The 23,031-nt window shown below is 35.7% G+C and overlaps 1 protein-coding gene across 8 annotated transcripts in view; it reads right to left on the bottom strand.

Annotated features, from left to right (window-relative positions):
* NUP62CL (nucleoporin 62 C-terminal like) overlaps positions 1-23,031 on the bottom strand; it is an 84,906-nt gene that overhangs the window by 18,764 nt on the left and 43,111 nt on the right. For 4 of the 8 annotated variants that reach the window (XM_073013477.1, XM_073013481.1, XM_073013476.1 and 1 more), the window contains 6 exons: positions 22,455-22,590; positions 15,274-15,424; positions 14,632-14,681; positions 14,351-14,485; positions 12,138-12,249; positions 8,746-8,812 (listed from right to left, as the gene is read on the bottom strand). In XM_073013477.1, the coding sequence (XP_072869578.1) occupies positions 8,746-8,812; positions 12,138-12,249; positions 14,351-14,485; positions 14,632-14,681; positions 15,274-15,424; positions 22,455-22,590 (651 nt within the window). The remainder of the gene's footprint in view (positions 1-8,745; positions 8,813-12,137; positions 12,250-14,350; positions 14,486-14,631; positions 14,682-15,273; positions 15,425-22,454; positions 22,591-23,031) is intronic. The other 4 variants (XM_007992494.3, XM_073013480.1, XM_073013482.1 and 1 more) reach the window with 2 other exon arrangements.

The following is a 23,031-nucleotide window of genomic DNA, read 5'->3' as shown; positions in this document are numbered from 1 at the left end:
ACTATGGTCATAGATATACAAATCTACATGTGATAAAACTGTACAGAACTAAATACACACACACACAAGTAAAACTGGGGAAATCTGAAGTAGATTAGATTTTATCAATGTGAATATCCTAGTTGTAATACTGTACTACAGTTTTGCAAGATGTTGCCTCTGAGGAAAACTAGGTAAGGAATTAACATGACTTCTATATTATTCTGCAACTACCTCAATAGAAATTTCAATTTAAAAAAAGACCAACACACATAAATGAGTTTTGATTCCCAACCTCTTTTCCTACAACTGCCAGCTCAGTAGCCATATAATATGACCCCCAATTTATGTTAGGCAACAGTTTTACCAAATCTGTTCTAACTGCTTAATATGGCTGGCCGTCTTTTCAGCCTTCACCATATGTTTCCTCATTGTTGCCTGCCTTCTAAGCCAGTGCCACATTCTAAGGTTTCAGTTATTGTCGAATCTACCTTCTATGTTAGTTAGGTTGTTAGTTAGGCTGTTTAAAAGCAACCTTGAAATCTTAGGGGCTTGCCATAATTAAGGTTTATTTCTCATTCAGAAACGGAGGAAGGGAAGGACTCAGGGAGAGGGAAGAGAGAAGAGGATGAAAGAGCGAGAATACTGTCCTCTCACTATTCATAGCTACTTTTAAGATACCCATTTTATTAAAATCAAAGTTACACTCAGAATAAATGTACCTGAATTCTTAGTGCTAAGTATATCTGATGGGAAAAAGAGTATTTACAGGATGTACAAAGCTCCATTTCTGCCATGAGAATACACATACTAGTCTTGCCACTGATTAAGGTGGTGACAAGAAATTCTGCTTGTGTATAGCACTGCCCTTCACACAAAATTAATAAAGAAATAGATTTCAAGGAAGAGTGTAGAAAGAAAAGATGGTGAAAGCATCCTGAATTCATGGAGGCAGAGGAGAAAAAGGTAGTAGAATTATTATATCTTAAGTGATCTTTATTCAGTCATCCTGTTGAAATTATTACTTATTCAAGTCTCATTTCAAATTCTAACTTTTCTAGGAAATCAACTGAATATTATGTTCTTCTTCCTTTACCATACCCCTACCCCCTCACTTTGTATCTGTTCAAGGCAGAGGTGCCATTAATATTTATACCTCCTACACTGAGATACACAATGACTTGGCATATAGTAGATGCTTTGTATTTAGAGTCACAACTGCTGTGTCATTTCAACTAGCATCTAAAAGAACAACTTCCAATTATATAGCCTTCAGTTTTCAAAATGTCAATATATATTACCCCATTTGATTCCCACAATACCCTGGGTGGGATGGAACAAAGAATTAAAAACCCAAGAAGGTTAAGTTACCTCTCAAAGGCCAAAGCTAATGAATTTCTACTATGACCTGTATCTTTAGATTCCCATATAATAGTGCTTTTTCTGTTACTGTGCACCTGTTTGCCAAATGCTGTGAAATTTTTTAATAAAAAGTATTATGCTGAGCTAATAACTGGCACCGCAGCAAATACTATTTGTTGTCCCTTCAAACACTGAAGTGCTCAGAACGCGGCTGGCCTATCTCAATCCCATCTGGCAAAGTTTAATTGGTGAAATAACATCAGTTTATCTTATCCATGAGGTGGCCATTGAGCATGGGCCCCAAAAAAGCATTAGAGTAAGACTCCAGTGTACTGTGTTTGTTTTTTGGCCAGTAACAGAAAGAAAATTGCTTTGGAGAAAAATCCGTCCTTCTCACAAACAATATAAATTCTGCTATTTGGAAGTGATTTAAATTATGTTACATATTTCATCTGGGGAGTCTCTCCAGCTTGAGGAAATTCACCTGGGCACAAAATGTACATAAGTAGATTAGTGACAAATCTAATTTTGCAGATGTATTGAGTGTATTTCAAATCTGGATTTACTTATAGAAAAGGAAGTTTGGGAAGTGGAGGTCTGAGAATGTTAACCATCACATACATGCGCTTTCCTAACAGGAGCTGAATACTTGCTCAATTCTCATTTTAGTACCTTAATCAAACCTACAAGAAGTTCTTTAGAATCAAGAGACAAAGGTGTGACAACAAATCTGTTTTGTCTGTAAAGGGGAACAAAGATGAGCAAGTGGCTAATAAACAGTGGAAAGACATAAAATACCTTTCAATTAACTCCCCTGGGAACAACCAGGTGTCTCTGTTGAGGTTAAGAGATGCTAAAAGTGAACCTCACAAACAGAGATGTCTTTGTGTTGCTACCACATCTCTGGCAGAACAAGGGCATTCGCTTTTCAAGTATGTGAAGTGGAACATTATACTCAAGAACGCAAGAGATGACCTCACCAATCAACCAATGCCACCAAGATTTCCCAAAGAATTAAAGAAAAAGACGAAGTAAATGAAACAACCTTGCTCAGTAAATCAGATTCTATTCCAGAAGACAAAACAGGAAGAAGGCACTTTAATTGGAAATCAGAGGCATCTTTTGGCATCTCAGCATCTGACACTCTTCAGATATGAGAGGGATGAAAGTAATTAATAAAAATATTTTTAGGCCGGGTGTGGAGGCTCATGCCTGTAATCCTCACTTTGGGAGGCTGAGGTGGTGAATCACTTGAAGCCAAGAGTTCGAGACCAGTCTGGCCAACACCATGAAACTCTGTCTCTACCAAAAAATACAAAAATTAGCTGGGCATGGTGGTGCATGCCTATAGTCCCAGATACTTGGGAGGTTGTGAGGCAGGAGAATTACTTGAATCGGAAGGCAGAGGTTGTAGTGAGCCAAGATCATGCCACTGCACTCTAGCCTGGGTGGCAGAGTGAGGCCCTGTCTCAAAAAATACATATATATGTATTTTTTAAAAATCTTCCTTGTCTGGACCAAAGCTTCTTAAAAAAATCCAACTCCAAAAAATCTAATTTAAAACAATACCCTCAGACAATAAATATTAACAGTGGATAAATATAAAGTATGATTATGATATACCACGCAAAACTGCTTCTCTAAAATGATCCTATGACATTTTTTGCAAGAGTTAGTCAAATCATGAGAGACAACTAAGAATGTTTTACATAAAAAAAAATAAGGTGTTCATAGCCATTCGGCTTCGTACTAATGGGACTGTATTTTGGAAATATTACAAAATCCCTTATGGTGCTTATAGTAAGGAGTAACTCTGCCCTAAACAGCAGCCTAAATGTTGTGAGCAGCTATTAAATAATTATGCAGTTCTATTCCTTAAGAGACTGCAATAATTATGGATGAAATATATTTTCATCTTGAAGCTTTGGGATACTTTATGAAAGAAGTAAAATGCCATGAAAATACTCAGTGAACTTTCAAATAATTACAAGTATAAGATTTTTCCATTGCCCACTCCTTTATTGGGGTGTTTGATAAATATTACCAGACATGATTATGGTTTGGTATATGAAGAAACAGAAAATGCCTATCCCTCACCCCATGTCGCCTCTCTAAGAGAAGTAGCACCATATACTTAAAACTAGTAACAAATTGGCTCAGATGGATTGCCAATTCTGTCATAAGTGGTCCCAGAAAAATTGGAGTTGCTGCAATTTCAGTGACTACCAACTCAGAAGACAGATGTGTGACTGCAGCATTGCCATCAAGTCAACTTCAAAACAATGTTGTAAATTTTTACAAAGAGAATAACAAGAGGGGAAACTGGTATTCGACTATAGTACTACTAACTCCCAATTATCTAGACTGATCGGGAGAAAAAAAGGCATAGTTAATGTTAAACAAAGGAGGGAAATATCAAATGTAAAAATTGATCATTGCCTACACACGTTCAGACACTCCTTAATTCAATTATCTAGTACTTTGACACCTTTCTAGTTGAGTCCCATCACTTATCTAACCCATCATATAAGTTAGAGAAAGAAAGGGGCCTGGTTCTCTGTAACTTATTCATGGATATTGAAAAGTTGACTGGACTTTTATGTAATATTTTAACATATTTAAAGTGCAATGTTTCATTTCCAAACCACGTTTTCTTTTAAACACAGTCTCACTGTCACTGAGGCTGGGGTGTAGTGATGCAATCATGGCTCACTGAAGCATCAAACTCCCAAGCTCAAACCTCCTACCTCAGTCTCCCAAGTAGCTGGAACCGCAGGTGTGTGCTACCACACTCAGCTACTTTTTTCTTTTAAGAGATGAGGTCTCACTTTGTTGCCCAGGCTGGTTTCGAATCCCCGGGCTTAAGCGATCCATCCTGGGATCGCTGAAGTGCTGGGATTGCAGACATGAGAGACAGTGCCCAGCTTCCAAACCACTTTTAAAGAGCCAACTTTTTAGTTAAATATGTGATCCTCTTAGTGCAACAGTTGTCATGTTTTATGATGGAAAAAATGTGTATTAAAATTAAAGATATTAAATTATCAAAACATTTCCCAGAATCCTTTTAAAATAAAGATTTGACTATATACAAGTTGAAGATTTCTCTTTAGTAAAAAACTATAATATTTGTATTGTTAAAATAACACATCTATTATTTTTTCTATAACTATTATTTATAATAGTTATAGAAAAAATAATATATTATTTATAATAGTTATAGAAAAAATAATAGGAGTAGGAATAAATGGATTCATTGAGCTTACTCTTAAAACTTTTCAGTCCACAGATCATTTTAGCATAAATGATCCAATTAACTACTAAAAAACAAAATAAAATAACAAAAAACAACCTCTGTTAAGACAGCATAATTAAACCCTGCCACTCTCAATTTCTTCATCTTGTCATTTCCTGATATGAAAAAGAAAGCCTTCTTGGGTGGGAATGGCAAAAAGGAGCCCACAGAGTCAAGAAATACCAGGCTTCTTTTCTCATTCTTTATCATGGCCTCCTTTGTCTCAGTTGAGAACCAATATGAAATCTCATTGCCTCTCCAGCTCAAATGAATTTTTAGCAAAAATGTAACTCCAAGTAATCATTACTCTTCATTGTTTTTCTCTTTTTATCCTGTGTTGACTTAGAACTTTCCCCAGATACCTAGAACTTATATCCTATCCAAAGTACTATCATACTTTGATAACCTTTGTCCTCTACTATTAGGTACATGACTAAGATTTGTTTTTATATTCAGTGGTCCTACCTTACAGTTGTTTTAAGAGCATACCAGAAGAAAGAACACCATTCTGATAATAAGGAAGTCTGGATCCTGGTCCTAGCTCTACCATTAATTAGCTGTGTGTTCTTAAAGAAGTCATTCAACCTCTCCGAGCCACAGTTTCTCCATTTAAGTAAAGTAAGTCCCTTTCAATGCTAACAATCTTAATTTTATTAAGGAAACACTGGCTGAAAGCCTTGAGATTTCATTTATGATAAAGAGAATCCCTGCCAAGAGAAAAAAATCACTATAATTTTTCTCTACAGCCCAAATTACTTTTGAACACCTTCCTCAACTCTACCCAAGAAGCACTGATCACTGTAGAAAAACATGCGACAGGAAGACAACTAAGCCAAGCATTGTTTAATCTCATTCCTCAGTGTTTTCTAGTTATTGACACTCTCACATCTCAGCAGTTCTTATAACTTGCCTAGGTAAGTCTAGGTAACTGGTTTTTGGTGATAATCTACCTGGAACTGCCTTCTCTAGATTCAATTTAATAGCTACCTTTTGAATCACATGACCCTTCTTTTCTCTTACCTGACCTCATAAACATAGTAAATTCTGAATCAGTAACCAGTTCTGCCACTACCATTTACTGACATTGCTTCTTTTAATCCTTACAGAACCCCTAACAGATACATATTATCCCTCATTTTAAAAATGAAGATACAGACTCAGAGAGATTAAGTAACAATTAAGGTCACACAATAATTAAGTGGTAATGCCTTGACTTGAACCCATATCTATCTGACTTAGAAACCTCTCCCCATCAGGTAGTTTTTAAAAATATTAAAGTGATATAGAATTTAACCTCCCTCTGATAATTCAAAACAGTTTCAAAATGGATAGAATATTTTTTCCTTAACACAGGAGAGAAGGAAGTAAAGATGAATGATGATATAGGTATGTCTGAAAGGTAAAGAAGCTGAAGAAGTTCATGGTTGATGACCTCTATTAATGCAGAAAATGAAAAATCTAGAATGCCAAATAATAAAATTTGTATTATTTTAAGGCCACGTCTTTAAAAGTAGTAACTCTGATTAATCAGCTCCTATTTGTCTTAATTCCTTAGGCTTCATTATATTCCATATTTAGGCAAAGTCTATAAAAATGATTTCTGCCCCCCAATTTTTAAGTCCATAGGAAAGTTGAGAGAATAGTAAAAAACACACACATGAATGCCTTTTACCTAGATTAACCCACTGTTAACATTTTGCCACAAATTGCTAAATCTTTCTCTTGGCAAATTTTTGCTGAAAGTAAACTACAGACATGAGAATTCTCTAAATAACATAGCCTGAATCTTCTAAGAATAAGGATATTTTCCTACATAATCATAATAACTATCACATCTAGTAAAATAAGCAATTCCTTAATATCATTTAATATACAGTCCATATTCAATCCCCCAATATTCTAAACAATATCTTTTTAGTTTTGATCAGTACCTAATCAAGGTTAACAAGGCAGACTTGAATGTTATGCCTCTTTTAATCTAAGACTATCCACTTATTTTTGTTTGTTTGTTTCAAATTTTTTTTTCTCATAACAAACTTTTTGAAGAATCTAAGCCAATTATCTTTCAGAATGTCTCACACATAGAATGTCTGATTATTTTCTAGAGATTAGATTCAAGTTAAACATTTTGGGTAAGAATATTACATCATCTTTCAGAATGTCTCACACGTGGAATATCTGATTATTTTCTTATGATTAGATTCAACTTTAACATTTTTGATAAGACTACTACATAAATGATATTGTATACTTCTTATCATGTCAGATCAAGGGGCACATAAAGTCAAGTTATCCTACTATTGGAGAGGCTAAGTTTGATCACTTCATTAAAGTGGTACATGTTAGGTAGCTGTTGTAAAGGCACATTTTGTCCTTCGTAATTTTTCAGTAATCTACGGAGTGATATTTTTGAGACCGCATAAATATCCTGTTCTCCAACAATCTTAAACTCAATGGTTTTAGCATTCATTGATGATCCTTGCCTGAATCAACTATCGTGCTGGGGTTGCAAAATGGCTCTTTTCCTCATTGAATTGTACAATTAAAATGGGTGAACTTTATGGTATGTAAATTATGCCTCAATAAAGCTGTTTTGAAAAAATTAGCTCAGCAACTTACAGACTGTATTTGGTCCATTTTCTGCTATCATATTTTTCTGCCAAGAAATGACAGTTTGAACATTTTACGAATGAGGCAGGGTGTTCAAGATGAGGGCGAGCTTAACGAAAGTGTTCTGTTTAAAGTTTTATTAATGGTAGTTTTCTAATTTTATCATTCCTTTTAATAATCAGCTGGCATGCTTCTGTAGACTTTCTCCTGTACTTCCTTTGTTTTTTGGAGTATCATTATACATTCATGAGATTTTATTTTCCCTCAATCTATTATAATCTGTTACTATTACTATTCTTTTTGATGTTCAAACCATCTTAATGTGGCCAGTGGGAGTCCCTTCAAGCACAATCTTGTGGCCTGATATAACCTTATTAGTCACTTAACAATGATTGCTTTCTTGCACAAGAAGTCCCAAGCTCACTCTGTACTTTCCCAGCCTGAGGCATGAGATTAGACAGTTCCCCAAGAAGACTTGGTTCCTTTCAGTGAGAATGGCATTTAGAAACCAAGATCTAGCTTCTAGGTGTGCTCATTGCCACTGGGGTATGTCTGTCATTGCTTCTAGGCCATTTCTGTGTATAGAACAAAGGAACAGGAATTAATTACTGATATCTTACATTCAAATTTATAATGCAAATACAAAAGAAGAGGAAAAATAACTTCTATCTCTGTGACTTTCAATGAAAATCTTGACTTCTATTGTCACTAATATGCTTTGCTTGATTTCTCAATATATGTGAAATGGTAGTAATACTGGTATTATCATTCTGAAACTAATTTTTTTTTTTTTGTCGCCCGGGCTGGTTTTTTTTTTTTTGTATTTTTTAGTGGAGATGGGGTTTCACCATGTTAGCCAGGATGGTCTCGATCTCCTGACTTCGTGATCCGCCTGTCTCGGCCTCCCAAAGTGCTGGGATTACAGGCTTGAGCCACCGCGCCCAGCCCCATTCTGAAACTAATAATAAACCTATTAAGAGAAAGTTTAAAATTTCCTTGAGGTTCCTTATATCCTTAAGATGACATCCTAGAAGGATGCATCATCAAGAACACTATGTTCAAAAGTTATCTGAACTGGGTGATCGTTATAAATTAGTTATGTAGGTTTGTTTAGTTTCAGTATGTATTCAATTTTAGTATTTGTCTTCCTTCCCATTATTTTTTACTTAATTCTAATTTTTTGGTATGTAAAACATTTATATGGTCCCCAAGTCAAAACTGTATAAAAAGGCATATTCATAGAAGTCTTGCTTCTATCCCAACTCTATGTGCCCCATTGCTATCCATCCTCTATTTTCATTAATTTCTAGTTTATCCTAGGTGTATTTCATTTAAAAAAATAAGGAATTACAGTTTTTCAGAACTAAAATACACATACTGTGAGTTAAGCAACACCCATACAACAGCTTTTATATGAGTTTGATCATGGAGCATACAACTGACATGTATCACATTTTCTACTTGCAATAAATACACAGAGTGGCATACAAGCAAACTCCCACCTGAATTCCGATCAATCCACTGCAGAGACTCCATATGGGCATTCAGAATTCTGCAGATCTGGTGGAGCTGAAAACACATATAAGACTTTCAGATTATGATTATTCTGAGGTGGTAAATAAAAAATAAACATAAGAAATTGACATTAGGAAGTGGCCGGGCGCGGTGGCTCAAGCCTGTAATCCCAGCACTTTGGGAGGCTGAGACGGGCGGATCACGAGGTCAGGAGATCGAGACCATCCTGGCTAACTCGGTGAAACCCCGTCTCTACCAAAAAAAATACAAAAAACTAGCCGGGCGAGGTGGCGGGCGCCTGTAGTCCCAGCTACTCGGGAGGCTGAGGCAGGAGAATGGCGTAAACCCGGGAGGCGGAGCTTGCAGTGAGCTGAGATCCGGCCACTGCACTCCACCCTGGGCGACAAAGCAAGACTCCGTCTCAAAAAAAAAAAAAAAAAAGAAAAAAAGAAAAAAAGAAATTGACATTAGGAAGTGACTTTTAATTTCTTCTGGTAAGAAATGGACTGAGAATTACTAATTCAGTGTTTTTTTTTGCTAATTCATTTTTGCAGTGTTCATTATCTTTATATATTGGTTCAAATTAATTATTTGTAAATATCAGGAATTGGATACCTATAATTTAATAAGAAACTGACTACCACAGTATAATGAACATTAAGACACATTTCACAAGACAATGAATTCACATAAAAAATTAAAAATAGCACCAGTTGTCAACCAAATCAGCAATTTTTAAAAAATGGTCATACTCAGTTATCGAGTGCGTGGGAAAAATAGGTACATTCATATATAGCCAATAGTAATATAAATTGACCCAACATTTCAAAATGTAAATTTTTATGATACATATCAAAAGCTTTAAAATATTCATACCTTTTGACTCAGTCAGTATATTCTATTTCCAGGAGCCTATCCAGAGTAGATAATCAAATCTAAATGTAAGTGGTGATTACTGGACTATTTTATATTGGCTAAAGATTGGAAACAATATCTCTACCAAGCAAAAAATGATTAAGTATATTATGGCAAAGTCAACCCTGATGAAACACTGTAGTACCATTAAAACTTATGTTTTCAAAGAATGGTTAAAATTTTGGGGAAAGACCATGAAAGAATGTTAAGTGAAGACAGAATACAAAAAGTTAATTAGTTTTCAGTACTCTTTAAAACAAAAGAAGTATTTTTAGCAGCATAGCAAAAAAGACTAGAAAGAAATACACCAGTATATTATCAGGGTACTGGTAATATAGATGACTTAATTTTCCTTATGGATTCTGTAAGAAAATGTGACTGAATAACACAGTGCATAATATGAACTTACTTAATAAAACTTTTAGACATTAGGTGGTCTTTCCCATTGCCGCTCACAAAAAAGGGGGGAATAAAAAAGATAAATTTCATCACCGTGAATACTGGAACACATAGCTCCTATTTTTCTTCCCTAGTATGTGACCCAGAGTAATAAAGCTTTGTTAATCTGGTTACAATAAATTATCTACAGGAATATTATTGTTCAGAAAATGTTTTTCCTGTTTCTTGTCCAAGGATTTATGCTATCTGCAAAAAGGGCTGTCAGTGATCTCTTTCTTCTTTTATTCTGCAATCAAACAGCAATTACCCTTTAATTGACTCATCTTAAACATCCCAATCACCCCTGCCAGGAAAACAAAAAGACTCAAATCATTTACTACCCACTACTAAAATAAAACAAAACAATCCAGGGCAAAGTAGAGAAAATGGACAAAGACAGAATTATAGTCTCCTTTTACTTACTTGTTTGAGAACACTCCACTTATATTAATTCAACATGGAGAAACTAGAAATCAGCTCTGCTGAGTGTCTAAATCTGCATATATTTACCTATGCATCAAAATTCTATTACAACAAAACAATTTTCAATTTTGGAATTACAATGGTAATCTAATATTTCATTAAGAGAAAATCTGTATTTTGTAAACTCTTGATCATCTGTGTGAACACAGGGACATGGTGTCATGAATAATTTCAGACTAATTTATATTTGTCTTTGTTCAACTTTAGATTCACCCAAAGTAGAGAATGGCATAATTTTTATAGCTGGAAGGAACTTAGGATCATTTAGTCTATCCTTGACATTTTGCAAAAGAAGGAGCCAAGACCCAGAGAGATTAAACGACTTAAAATTCTAATACTTTCTCAGCTATAACACACTGTATCTTTATAATTAAAAAATGGTAATGCATATGTAGATAAAGAACTGTCTGTATATAATTGAACAAAGAGCTTACTAAAGAATAATCACCACTTATATATATGTCATTCATCTTCACCTACCCGATCCTGGCCTCACTCCTAATTATATTTAACTGATAGAAAGCACAATGGGAGATCCCTCTTACTATTACTGCCACAGAGTGGGAATGGGAAAACGAGGACTCCATTTAGCTGCTGAGACAACAGGGAAAGGCACAGGAAATAAACTCTTTGATCAGAGTATAGAGAAAGAAAAAAAAAAAACCAATTCTTTCTTACTGCCAAATTAATTCACAGCACCTTAACTCTAACTGGAGCCTCAGCTGTAATTCCACTGATACAATACATTTATTATGAGCTAAGTAGTATTCTATGGGGGCAGGTATAAACCTAATAACCATATTTCACCAAGTTTCTATAGAAAAATGTAAAGTCTCAAACAGTCAACCTAACAAATGTTAAAATACAATCTAATCATAAATTAAGGATTGCCTGGTTGTGTTTAACAGACACAAGCATACCTACTAACACTTACATGAGTATGTAAACAAATATGTAAAGAGAAGAATGAACTGGCTAATAAGTGAACAGAAAAATAAATACAGGTACATACTTAGTTATGTGAAGAATAAGGGAGAAAACCATGACAGCTTAGGGAAGAGTAATATTTTCACCTTCCTGGGAATAACGACAAAAAGCTCACAACCTTTTCTGCCTCTAAATGTTTCCTGCTCCACTAACCACACCCAAGGGGCTTCATATCTCTAGAGGCAAGAAGAAACACTATAGAAGATGGATGAAAGGGACTAGCTTAAAGGAACCACAGAATGCTAATTTCTTTTTAGAGACAGGATCTCACTCTGTCACCCAGGCTAGAGCACAGTGGTGCAAGCATAGCACCTCAGCCTCCAGAGTAAGTAGGACTGTAGGTATGTACCACCATGCCCAGATAGATTTTTTCATTTTTTATAGAGACAGAGTCTCACTATGTTGCCCAGGCTGGTCTCAAACTCTTGGCCTAAAGCAATTCTCTTGCCTCGGCCTCCCAAAGTGCTCGGGTTTTAGGCATGAGCCACCATACCTGGCTGAATGCTAATTTCATACTAAATCTTGGTTGTCTAAGTACACAAAGCAGTAAACACACCGGATCAGTAGTGTCAGCAGAACTTTCAAATGTATTCAGGTGATTAACACCATCCTTGAGATCTTGGGCCATTTGTTTCAGCTGAGCATCTATATGCTCTGCTAATCTGTAACTGAAAAGGCAAGTAAAATAAAGGGATTAACAAAAAGTGTTTTCTCCACTACCTATTCTTGTTGACATATAAACATGACACTGCTAATTGGATTTGCCCTAATTCCCCTATCTATTCAGTGGAGTTCAATTATGACCACTGATATATTTTCATGGATGCAGCATTTGTGAACTTATTATTACCATATTCTAAAAAGACTCCAAATGAGAAGGCTTTTATCTACTTTGCCATTTTTATCATCACCTATTTATCCTCCAGGTGAATACCCTGGAGATCTGTAGAGCAAATGAATCCTTTAAGGCGTCAAAATACACCTACAGGACATTTACATGCAAAAGAGAAGTTATTTAGGGTTTGGCAATATTCAATAAATGCTGAGATGTCTTCAATGATCTTGAATACACAAATTTTCAAAATAAAACCTCATATAAATATACTCCATCAGGCAAAAAAGATGTTTTGAGAAATGAGCTTCATGATAATCAAAGATAGACAAACCTGCTAAGTTCACTAGTTGCCTAAATTCTCAAGATTTCCACACAAACTACACACATGCACGCGCGCACACACACACACACACACGACCCAGTCAATAAATATGTTTATAAGAATTAAAGTGGCCAGAGGATTTTTCAACCTTAATATGTATAAAGATTTAAAGAGTCAATTAGATTTGTAGGTAACAACTATCTACTGCCTTTCTATGGCATAGTACTTATGCCATAGAATTGGTTGCCTAGATTGTTGAAGATTCTGGTAAATATTTCATCACAATATAAATCTGGGCCGGGTGTGGTGGCTCATGCCTGTAATCCCAGCACTTTGGGAGGCCGAGGAGAGTGGATTATGAAGTCAGGAGTTCGAGACCAGCCTGGCCAACATGGTGAAACCCCATCTCTACTAAAAATACAAAAAATTAGCTGGGTGTGGTGGCACGTGCCTGTAATCCCAGCTACTCAGGAGGCTGAGGCAGAAGAATCGCTTGAACCCAGGAGGCAGAGGTTGCAGTGAGCCGAGATCGTGCCACTGCACTCCAGCCTGGGCGACAGAACAAGACTTCATCTTGAATATATATATATATATATACATATATCTGAATATATATATATATATATATCTGAATATATATATCTGACTACAAAAGAGCAACTGGAAAGGAACTAATGTCATGAAGATTTCTTCAAACTACAGTTAGGATCTTATGGCCAAAAATGTAACTCTATATGTTTCAAAAAAATGATAGAATGCATAGAAAGCAATACAAAGAAAAGAAAAATTCACAAAGGTTAAAATACAAAAGCAGAAACTGGTTTAGGTTAATACAGATTAGTTGTACTTACCACATTTAATGCTCCTACAAAAAAGTTAACTTGCAAGCATGTTAAAAATAGGCCCAGTCTTAACTCATAATAAGTCATTGATAAAATGTGTCCAATTTAGTCTCAGTCTAGATTATGTTGTTCATTCATACAAATTCTAATACTTAATAAATTGACAGACTACCAAACCTCAGTTCCAGAGAAATAAAGTTACTTTGGGAACATTGGCACTGTATTGACAGAAGGTAAAGACTGAAGAGTTCACAAATAAAATATAGCCCTCCAAATACACTGACAAAATCACTCCAGTTTTGAAAGCTATACAGTTTGCCTCCAGATTAACAAATTGCCTTTAAAATAGCAAATGATTTATCACTAAAGCAATTGCATGAACATTAGTTTTAGCAGAATCAACATAAAGAGGAGACCACAAATATCCCACAATACCATGACGCCACACACATAAAATTTGTACTTCTAATTTAAGAACAAATTTGACAAATACAAAACCTTTACAGTGAACATGCATAAGGTTAACAGTAATAACAATAAACAAAATGCTATAAAACAAAATTGCCAGAATGATTTCCTCATTTACAAGCATCCAGAAACGATAAGCAGAAAACAGTCAAACAAATTGATAAATGTCAACTACAAAAGCTTGTCTCTTTCTACCGATTTGTATTCTTTGCCTTCCAATTCGACTTTTCCCCTCTGTTCCTGGAATGCTCTCATAATACGTAAGTCCTGCCCCATTCTTCAATCTTTATTCAGTTACTTACATCTTCACACGCTCCTCATCTGCATCCTGCAGATAATGAAGTCCACTCTGGTTGCTCGTAGCCTCCTCTAAATAAGTCAACAGAAATTCTAGTTCCTGCTGCTCTGACAGGATAAAATCCAATTCTTGTTCCAACCTGAATAAAGTAAGTTAATAAAAGGGCTGATGAAAGGAATTTGGAGTGACAAAAAGAAAAGAGTTAACAAACTACAGAGGGAAAAAAAAGCACTGAATAAAAAGATAGGTCTTTAATCTTTCAACCAAGGAAATCTAAGGTTTTACCTTTTCTGATCCAGTTTCACTTTGTTCACTTCTCCATGTAAAATACTAATCTATAAAGAGAAATATGAATACAACAATATAAGTATTTGAATTTATATAACAATTTTAGAGCAATATTAATTTTCTCAAATACACTTCAAATATGAAAGATTTCCTTTTATTCAGGGTACTTATTACCTAAGGAATATATTTTGAACTGCTCACCAATATTGGAATAGAAAATTAACCACAGGGCTGGGTATGGTGGCTCATGCCTATAATCCCAGCACTTTGCGAGGCTAAGGCAAGAAGATCACTTGAGCCTAGGAGTTTGAGATCAGACTGGGCAATGCAGTGAGACCCTATCTCTACTGAAAAAACACACACATCATTAGCTGGGGGTGCTGGTGTGCCCCTGTGGTCCCAGCTACTTAGGAGGCTGAGGTAGGAGGATTGCTTGAGCCAGGGAGATTGAGGCTGCAGTGAGCTGTGATTGCACCACTGTGCTCCAGCCTAGGTGATACAGCAAGACCCTGTCTCAAAAAACAAAAACATAAACAAAACAACAACAACAAAGAAAACCACAAAACACAGGTCTATGTTCTTGTGTTCATCTGTAAATACTTGCACAATATAAGTAGATTAATGAAAACATCTTCTTACCATCTCACCATTCTCAATCAACGTACGGTCCCAAGCATTGACCTGAGTGGCCTGGAGAAGAAAGTACTTCTCTTGATCTTCCAGCTCAAGGTTCCACTCATTTATAAGACCCTCCAGGTGACCATATGTCATCACAGGAGTTGCTACTACACTAAAACATAAAAGGATGCAGGATGATCTAATAATCATACTTTAAAAAGTGTGATCAGATTTTAAAAATGAACTCAGGAGGACTCTGAGAAGAAAACAGCATGTAAGGAGTTTCCCATACCTGCACCCCAAGAAAACAAACATAACTGGTAAAGATGATTAAAAAAAACAACCCCTCAAAGTCACTTGAAATTATCCTAGAGGAATATAGTAAATAAAGATTTATTAAGAAACCTACTAAATCACAGCAAGAATAGCTAAAGTCTGTGCCATAATCTGCTCTTTCTCTTCCCCTCATCCCAGCTCAGCATGACAGAAGCTCCTTTCTGGGTAGGCATAGCTAAGGAGATAGGATTCTCTCTCCCCCAGCTCTTAGTCAAAGTGACCCATTCCCTGTCTGAGTAGTATCCACAAGAGAGTAGACATTCCCCACTGGGCAGAACCATGCAGAACTCTGATTCCCCTGCCAAGTGGTATCAAAAAAGGCTCAGTAACTAGCTAATCTTTGATCCCTTGGCCAGCAGAGCCAGTCAATGCTGATTCCTCTGCTGTGGCAGTGTCAGCAGGGCTCAGTGGGAAGGTAATCATCAATTCCCTAAGTAGAAGACACAGGCACAATTCCAGTTCCTCCACCAGGGTTCTTTCTGTGGGATCCAATGACAAGTTGAACCTAAATTCCTACCCAGTAGCAACAAGGCTCAATGAGGCAGAAGAGGCAGGGTTTAGTCACCATTAGGCTTCACCTCTTGCCTCTGGTGTCAGAGAGACCCAGTGGGGAGCTGAATCTCTATACCCACCCAGCATCATTACAACTGAACAAGGTAATTCAAGTGAGGACCTGTAGGGATCCCACTTCCTACCATCCATGGGGTCAGCAATGCCCAATGAGAAGCTTGACCTCCACATCCACTGGCAAAGCCAAGACTAAATGAGGTAGGGCAAAGAATGCCTAGTCAGTACTTTGTCCCCCTTCTCCCATGAGCCTGTGTCAGCTAGGCCCAGTAGAGAGCTAAGCCTTCATACCAACCAAGGAGGCTGAATGAAGTGATATGAAACAGAGTAGTTGACATCATGCTTCTTCCCTCCCCTTGTGTCAGTGGGGCCAACAGGAAGCTGAAATTCTGCCTCCACCTGCAGCAACTAAGCAGTGTGAGTCAGTCCTCCACTTCCCCTTGATCTGGGGGCTCCAGGGCCCAGCTGGGAGCTGAGCTTACATCTCCACTTACTGGCAATAAAGTGGTAGCATGCAATGTTCGCCTTTCATGAGCGATGAGTCAGTGAGGCTAAGCGGGAAGCAGAGTTTCCAAACCACCCATCTGCCTTGAGACAGCGTGTGAATAAGTGCTCCACTTTTGCTGGAGTGGTGTAGGTAAGGTCCAGTGGGAAGTTGAACATACAAACACACCCATCCCTTGTACTACATGTCAATAAAGAGATGCTTGATGAAAAAAAAAAAAAAGATGAAAATAGGACCTAGACTTTCCTAACATAATAGACAGAATGTCCAAGATAAAATTTTAAAAATTACCCATCATATCAAAAGAAAACCCACTACTTGAAAGAGAAAAGACAACAGATGCCAACACTGAGAGGTATCAGATATTGGAATTATCTGAAAAGAATTTTAAAGCAACCATCAAAAAAAGGCTCAAACAAGCCATTTCAAATTTTCTTAAAACAAATGAAAAAATAGAAAATCTCAGCAAATAAATAGAAATTATGAAAAACAACCAAATGAGAAAGATATAGAACTGAAATGTAAAATAACTGAAATAACAAGCTCACCTAAGGAGTTTGATAAGAGAATGCAGTCAACAGAGGATAGAAGAAGAAAACTTGATGACAGACAAATAGAATTTACAGAAAAACAAAGAAAAACTTTGCAGAAACAAATGAAAAACAAATGAAAAAGGACTTGGAGGACAATAATAAAAGAAGTAACATTTGTATGATAAGAGTTCCAGAGAGGAAAGAGAGAATGGGACTGAAAAACGTATTATAAAAAAAAAAAAAAAAAAAAAAAAAGATTGAAAACTCTCAAAGTCTGTCAAAAGATATAAACCCACAGATTCAAGAAGCTGGACAAACTCCAAACAGAATAACTCAAATCCACACTAAGACACAAAATAATTAAACTTCTGAAAACTAAAGAAAAAAAATCTTGAAAGCAACCAGAAAGAAAAAAATGCATTACTAAAAAAGGAATATCAGTTTAGATGACAGTAGATTTCTCATCTAAAACCAAGCACTGAATGAAAAAAAAGTGTCAACAATGACTTCTGTATCTGGTGAAAATGTCCTTCAGAAACGAAGGGGGAGATAAAGATATTCTCACACAAAGTCAAATCAAGATAATTTGTTGCTAGCAAACCTACCCTTGAAGATTAAACAGAAAGGAAATGAAAACATAAGACTTGGAACATCATATGAAGCAGCGATCCCCAACCTTTTTGGCACCAGGAACTGGTTTTGTGGAAGACACTTTTTCCACAGACGGTGGGAGGGGCCTGCAGGAGGATCATCAGGTGTTAGATTCTCATCAGGAGTGCACAACCTAGATCTCTTGCATGTGTAGTTTACTATAGGGTTCACGCTCCTATGAGAATCTAATGTCTGATCTGACAGGAGGCGGAGCTCAGGCAGTAATTAATGCATGGTCACCTGCTGCTCGCCTCTTGTTGTGTGGTCCGGTTCCTAACATGCTACAGATCAGTACTGGTCTTTGACCCAGGGGTTGAGGACCCCTGATATAAAGGAAGGAATATCAAAATGGGTATAGACAAGGGTAAATATACTATTCTACTTCTCGTTTCTTAAATCATTTGATGGCTGAAGTAAAAATTATAACCCCATGTGATGTGATATTCAGTGTACACAGAAGAAATGGCTGAGACAACCATACTTAAAAGCTAAGAAGGGTAAAAGGAATTAAATGGAATTAAGGTTTCTGTATTTCACCCACACAGTGTAGTGGTATGACTACACTGTTGTAAGTAACGCATGTATCTGGAATACCTAGAGCAACCAGTAATAAAACTATACAAAATAATGTACTTAAAAACACTATTAACAGAACAAGATGAAACCCCCCAAAAATATTCAAACAACCGACGGCAGAGTAAAAAAAAGAAAGAGAAGAACAAAAATCAGAAGCAACAATAAAATGGCAGACTTAAGCTCTAACATATGAATAGTTACCTTAAATATAAATGTGCTAAGCATACCAATAAAATACAGAGACTAGAAGAGTGAATAAAAAATGATCCAACAATATACTGTCTATAAGAAATTCACTTCAAATACAAGGATATATTAATACACAGTTTGAAAGTAAAAGAATGGAAAGAATGCAAGCTTCATTTTTTAAAAAGAAATGGCTATATTAATATCAGATAAAGTGGACTACAGAGCAAAGAAAATTACTAGAACCAAAGAAAGACATTACATAGCGATAAAGGAATCAAGGCATCAGGAAGGCTAACAATCCTACATGTGTAGGCAACCAAACAAGAAAGCCTCAAAATACATGAAATAAAAACTGATAGAGCTAAATGGAGAAATAGAGAAGTCCACAATTAAAGGCGGAGATTTCAAAAAGCCACTCTCCACAACTGAAAGAACTACTAGACAGAAAGACTCCAATAATACAGAATCTGAAATTACAGTGAAGCAACAGAATCTAATTTATATATATAGAACATTCCACCCTACAGCAGAAAACACAATTTTCAAATGTCCATGGAACATTCATCAAGACAGACTGTATACTCACCCACAAAACAAACCTAAATAAATATAAAAGAACTAAAATCATACAAAGCATATTCTAATACCACAATGGGATCAAAGTAGCGATAAATACAGAAAAATCAACAAGAAAATCTCCAAACACTTGGAAATTAAACAACACACTTCTAAATGATAAATTAGTAAAAGAGGGATTCACAAAGGAAATTTAATAAGTATATAGAGCTGAATGAAATCACAGTATAACATAATATGTCGGTCACAGTTAAGGAAGTGTTGAGTGGGGTTTTTATAGCACTAAATGTGTATGTTAAAAAATAGGAAAAGTCTCAAATCAATAGTCTGAGTTCAAACCTCAACAAACTAGAAAAAGAGCAAAATGAACGTAGTACAATCAGAAGGAAGGAAATAATAGAGTAGATATCAGTGAAATTGAAAACATGAAAAGAATAGAGAATAATTAATTAAACAAAAGCTGGCTCTTTGGGAAGAGATCGATAAAATTGATAAAAGAAAGACACAAACCACTAATATCAGAAATGAAACAGGAATATCCCTACAACCATTAAAAGGACAATAATGAAATACTATGAACAACTTTATACTCACAAATTTAACAACATAAAAAATGGGCCAACTCTTTAAAAACCACACATTCATCAAAGATTAACTAGATAACCTGAATAGTTCTAGAACCACTAAATAAATTGATTTGTAATTTAAAAGCCCCTTTAGCCTAAAAGCCCCTTTAGTCAAGCATGGTGGTTCACGCCTGTAATCCCAGCACTTTGGGAGGCCGAGGCGGGCAGATCACTTGAGGTCAGGAGTTCGAGACCAGCCTGGCCAACATGGTGAAACCCGTCTCTACTAAAAATACAAAGATTAGCTGGATGTGGTGGCAGGAGCTTGTAATCCCAGCTACTCAGGAGGCCTCGGCTGAGGCAGGAGAATCACTTGAACCTGGGAGGTGGAGGATGCAGTGAGCTAAGATCTTGACACTGCACTCTAGCCTGGGCATCACAGTGAGACTTTGTCTCAGAAAATAATAATAAGAAGTAAATAAATACCCCTATTTACATTATTTCTTTTAGAAAACAGAAAACAGAATACTTTTAAGATCATTTTATGGAGCCAATATTACCCTGATATCAAAACTAGAGACATAAAAGAAGAAGAAAACTACAGACTAATATCTCTCATGAACTTAGATACAAAAGTCCTCAAACAAAATACCAGGAAACCAAATTTTTAAAAATGTATCAAAAAATTATACACCATGATCAAGTGGGATTTATTCAACATATGCAGGGCTGGTTGAACATCTGAAAATCAATCAGTGTAATCTACCACTTCACCAAGATAAAGAAACAGAATCTTAAAAGACTATCAACTGAGGCTGAAAAAGCATTTGACACAAATTGATTTTTGACAAAGGTGCAAAAGCAATTTGGGGGGAAGATAGTCTTTCAATAAATGATGTTAGAAAAACTCGACATCCACAGACAAAAAAAAAAAAATTAATCTTGACCTAAACCTCACACCTTATATAAAAATTGACTCAAAATGGATCACAAGCTTAAATGTAAAATGTGAAACTATAAAACTTTTAGAAAAACACAGAAGAAAATCTTTGGGATCTAGGGCTAAGAAAAGATTTCTTATAATTGACACTAAAAGCACAATTCATTAAAAGAAAATGTGATAAACTGTAACTCATTAATTAAAGGTTTTGATACAACAAAAGGACCCTGTTAAGAGGATGAAAAGCCAAGTTACACAGTTAAAGAATATACTTATAAGCCACATATCTGACAAAAGACTGGCATGTAGAATACATAACAAACTCTCAAAACCAAACAGTAAAAAAATCAAATAATCCAAATAGAAAATGGACAAAAGATATGAACACACATTTCACCAAAGAGGCTCTACTGATGGCAATAAACATGTGAAAAGACTTTCAACATCATTAGTCATCAGGGAAATGCAAATTAAAACCATAATGAGATATCACTTCACATCTGTCAGAAGGGCTAAAATAAAAAATAGTGACAACACCAAATTCTGGCAAGAATGCAGACAATCTGGATCACCCATACATTGCTAGTAGGCATGTAAAATGGCACAGTACCCTGGAAAAGAATTTGACAGTTTCTTAAAAAACAAAACAAACAAACAAAAAACATGTAACCACCATACCACCTGACAACAGCACTCCTAGGCATTTATCCCAGAGAAATACTTATATTCATAATAAACATGTACACCAATGTTCACACCAGCTTTTTTCATAATATCAAAAAAACTGGAAACAGCCTGTATGTCCATCAACAGGTGAATGGTTAAACAAACCATGGTGCATCCAAAATACCATGGAATACTACTCAGAAATAAAAAAGAACAAACTATTGATGCTCATGACAACTTGGGTGGATCACAAGGAATTATGCTGAATAAAAAATCCAATTCCCAAAGGTCACATATATATGACTCTATCTACACAACACTCTTGAAATGTCAAGATTATAGAAATAGAGAACATTAATTGTTGCTCAGGGTCAAGGAAAGGAGGGGAGTGGGTGTGGCTATATAAGGGCAACAGGAGGAATCCTTGTAGTGATAAAACTGTTCTGAATTTTGACTGTAGCAATATCAATATCTTGGTTGTGATATTACACTATATTACTGTTAAGATGTTATCACTGGAGGAAATGATATAAAGACCATACAGAATGTTGTGTATTATTTCTTACATATACATGTGACTCTACAATTATCTCAAAATAAAAAGCTTAACTTAAAAAATGAACAAATACGAGAGAGAAACATCATATACAGGCTCCAGAGTTTGACTGCCTGAATTTTAATCCCGGATCAACCATTAACAAGTATGCAACTATGAGCAGATTATAAAATCTCTGTATGCTCTCGTTTTCTCACCTACAAAATGGGAATGAAAATACTGTCTACCTCATAGGGTTACTGTGAGGATAAATGACATGATACTTGTAATGCATTGTCATCTTGCCAAACATACAGTAATTGCACAATAAGTGGTAGCTATTATTAGTAATAGTAATGATTCTATTATAATGATATTCAGAAGGCAAAGGTGTGCTGTTAGTCATTCAACTTCCTAAGCTACAGAAATCTTTCTCTTAACTGTTCCCTCAACTCAATCATTTAGCTAACTTTCAAATATTATTCTAAAGTTATCCAAGCAAATGTCTTGTACATGATAAATAAAATGAAACACATGCAAGTTTTTAAATAAATAGGCTTACCTAACAGTTGAAGTATAAGGTACAAGGTTTTCAAACCCTCTTGATGACAGTTGGTTTTGGTTCACAGTAAAGCCACTGGTGATTGTGGTAGTAGTGTTGGTGGTGAAAGTGGTGGTGGTAGTCGTTGAAGTTGTAACTGGAAAATAAAGTGTATAATGTTAGTAAGAAATGAGAAATTGTTTCATTTAAGCCTTTATCATTCAGATTTAAAATTATGGAGGCATTTTTAAAAATACAAATTTGAACTCAAAGATGCAGATTTGAATTCAACACTGTTGTAATATGAAATAATAAATGGCAGGCCAGGTACCTGGATTAACTTTCCAGCTGAAAACTAAAAATCCTGGATAAATTCATAGAAAAATAAAACTTCTAACCAGCCCAATAACCATGAAAGAAATCAAATCAGTCTTCAAAATTCTTCTCATAAAGAAAACTCCAGTCCCAGATGTCACTGCTGGTAAGTTTTATGAAACTTTCAAGAAAAGAATAATTGCAATTTACAAAAGATCTCTGTACATCTATATCTTTGCATACTTACATGACTGTATCTGTGTAATTAAGTCCTAGAAATAAA

The sequence above is a fragment of the Chlorocebus sabaeus genome, chromosome X (assembly GCF_047675955.1).
Source record: "Chlorocebus sabaeus isolate Y175 chromosome X, mChlSab1.0.hap1, whole genome shotgun sequence".
NCBI classification, from domain to species: domain Eukaryota; kingdom Metazoa; phylum Chordata; class Mammalia; order Primates; family Cercopithecidae; genus Chlorocebus; species Chlorocebus sabaeus.
This window is presented reverse-complemented; position numbering and strand designations above follow the sequence as displayed.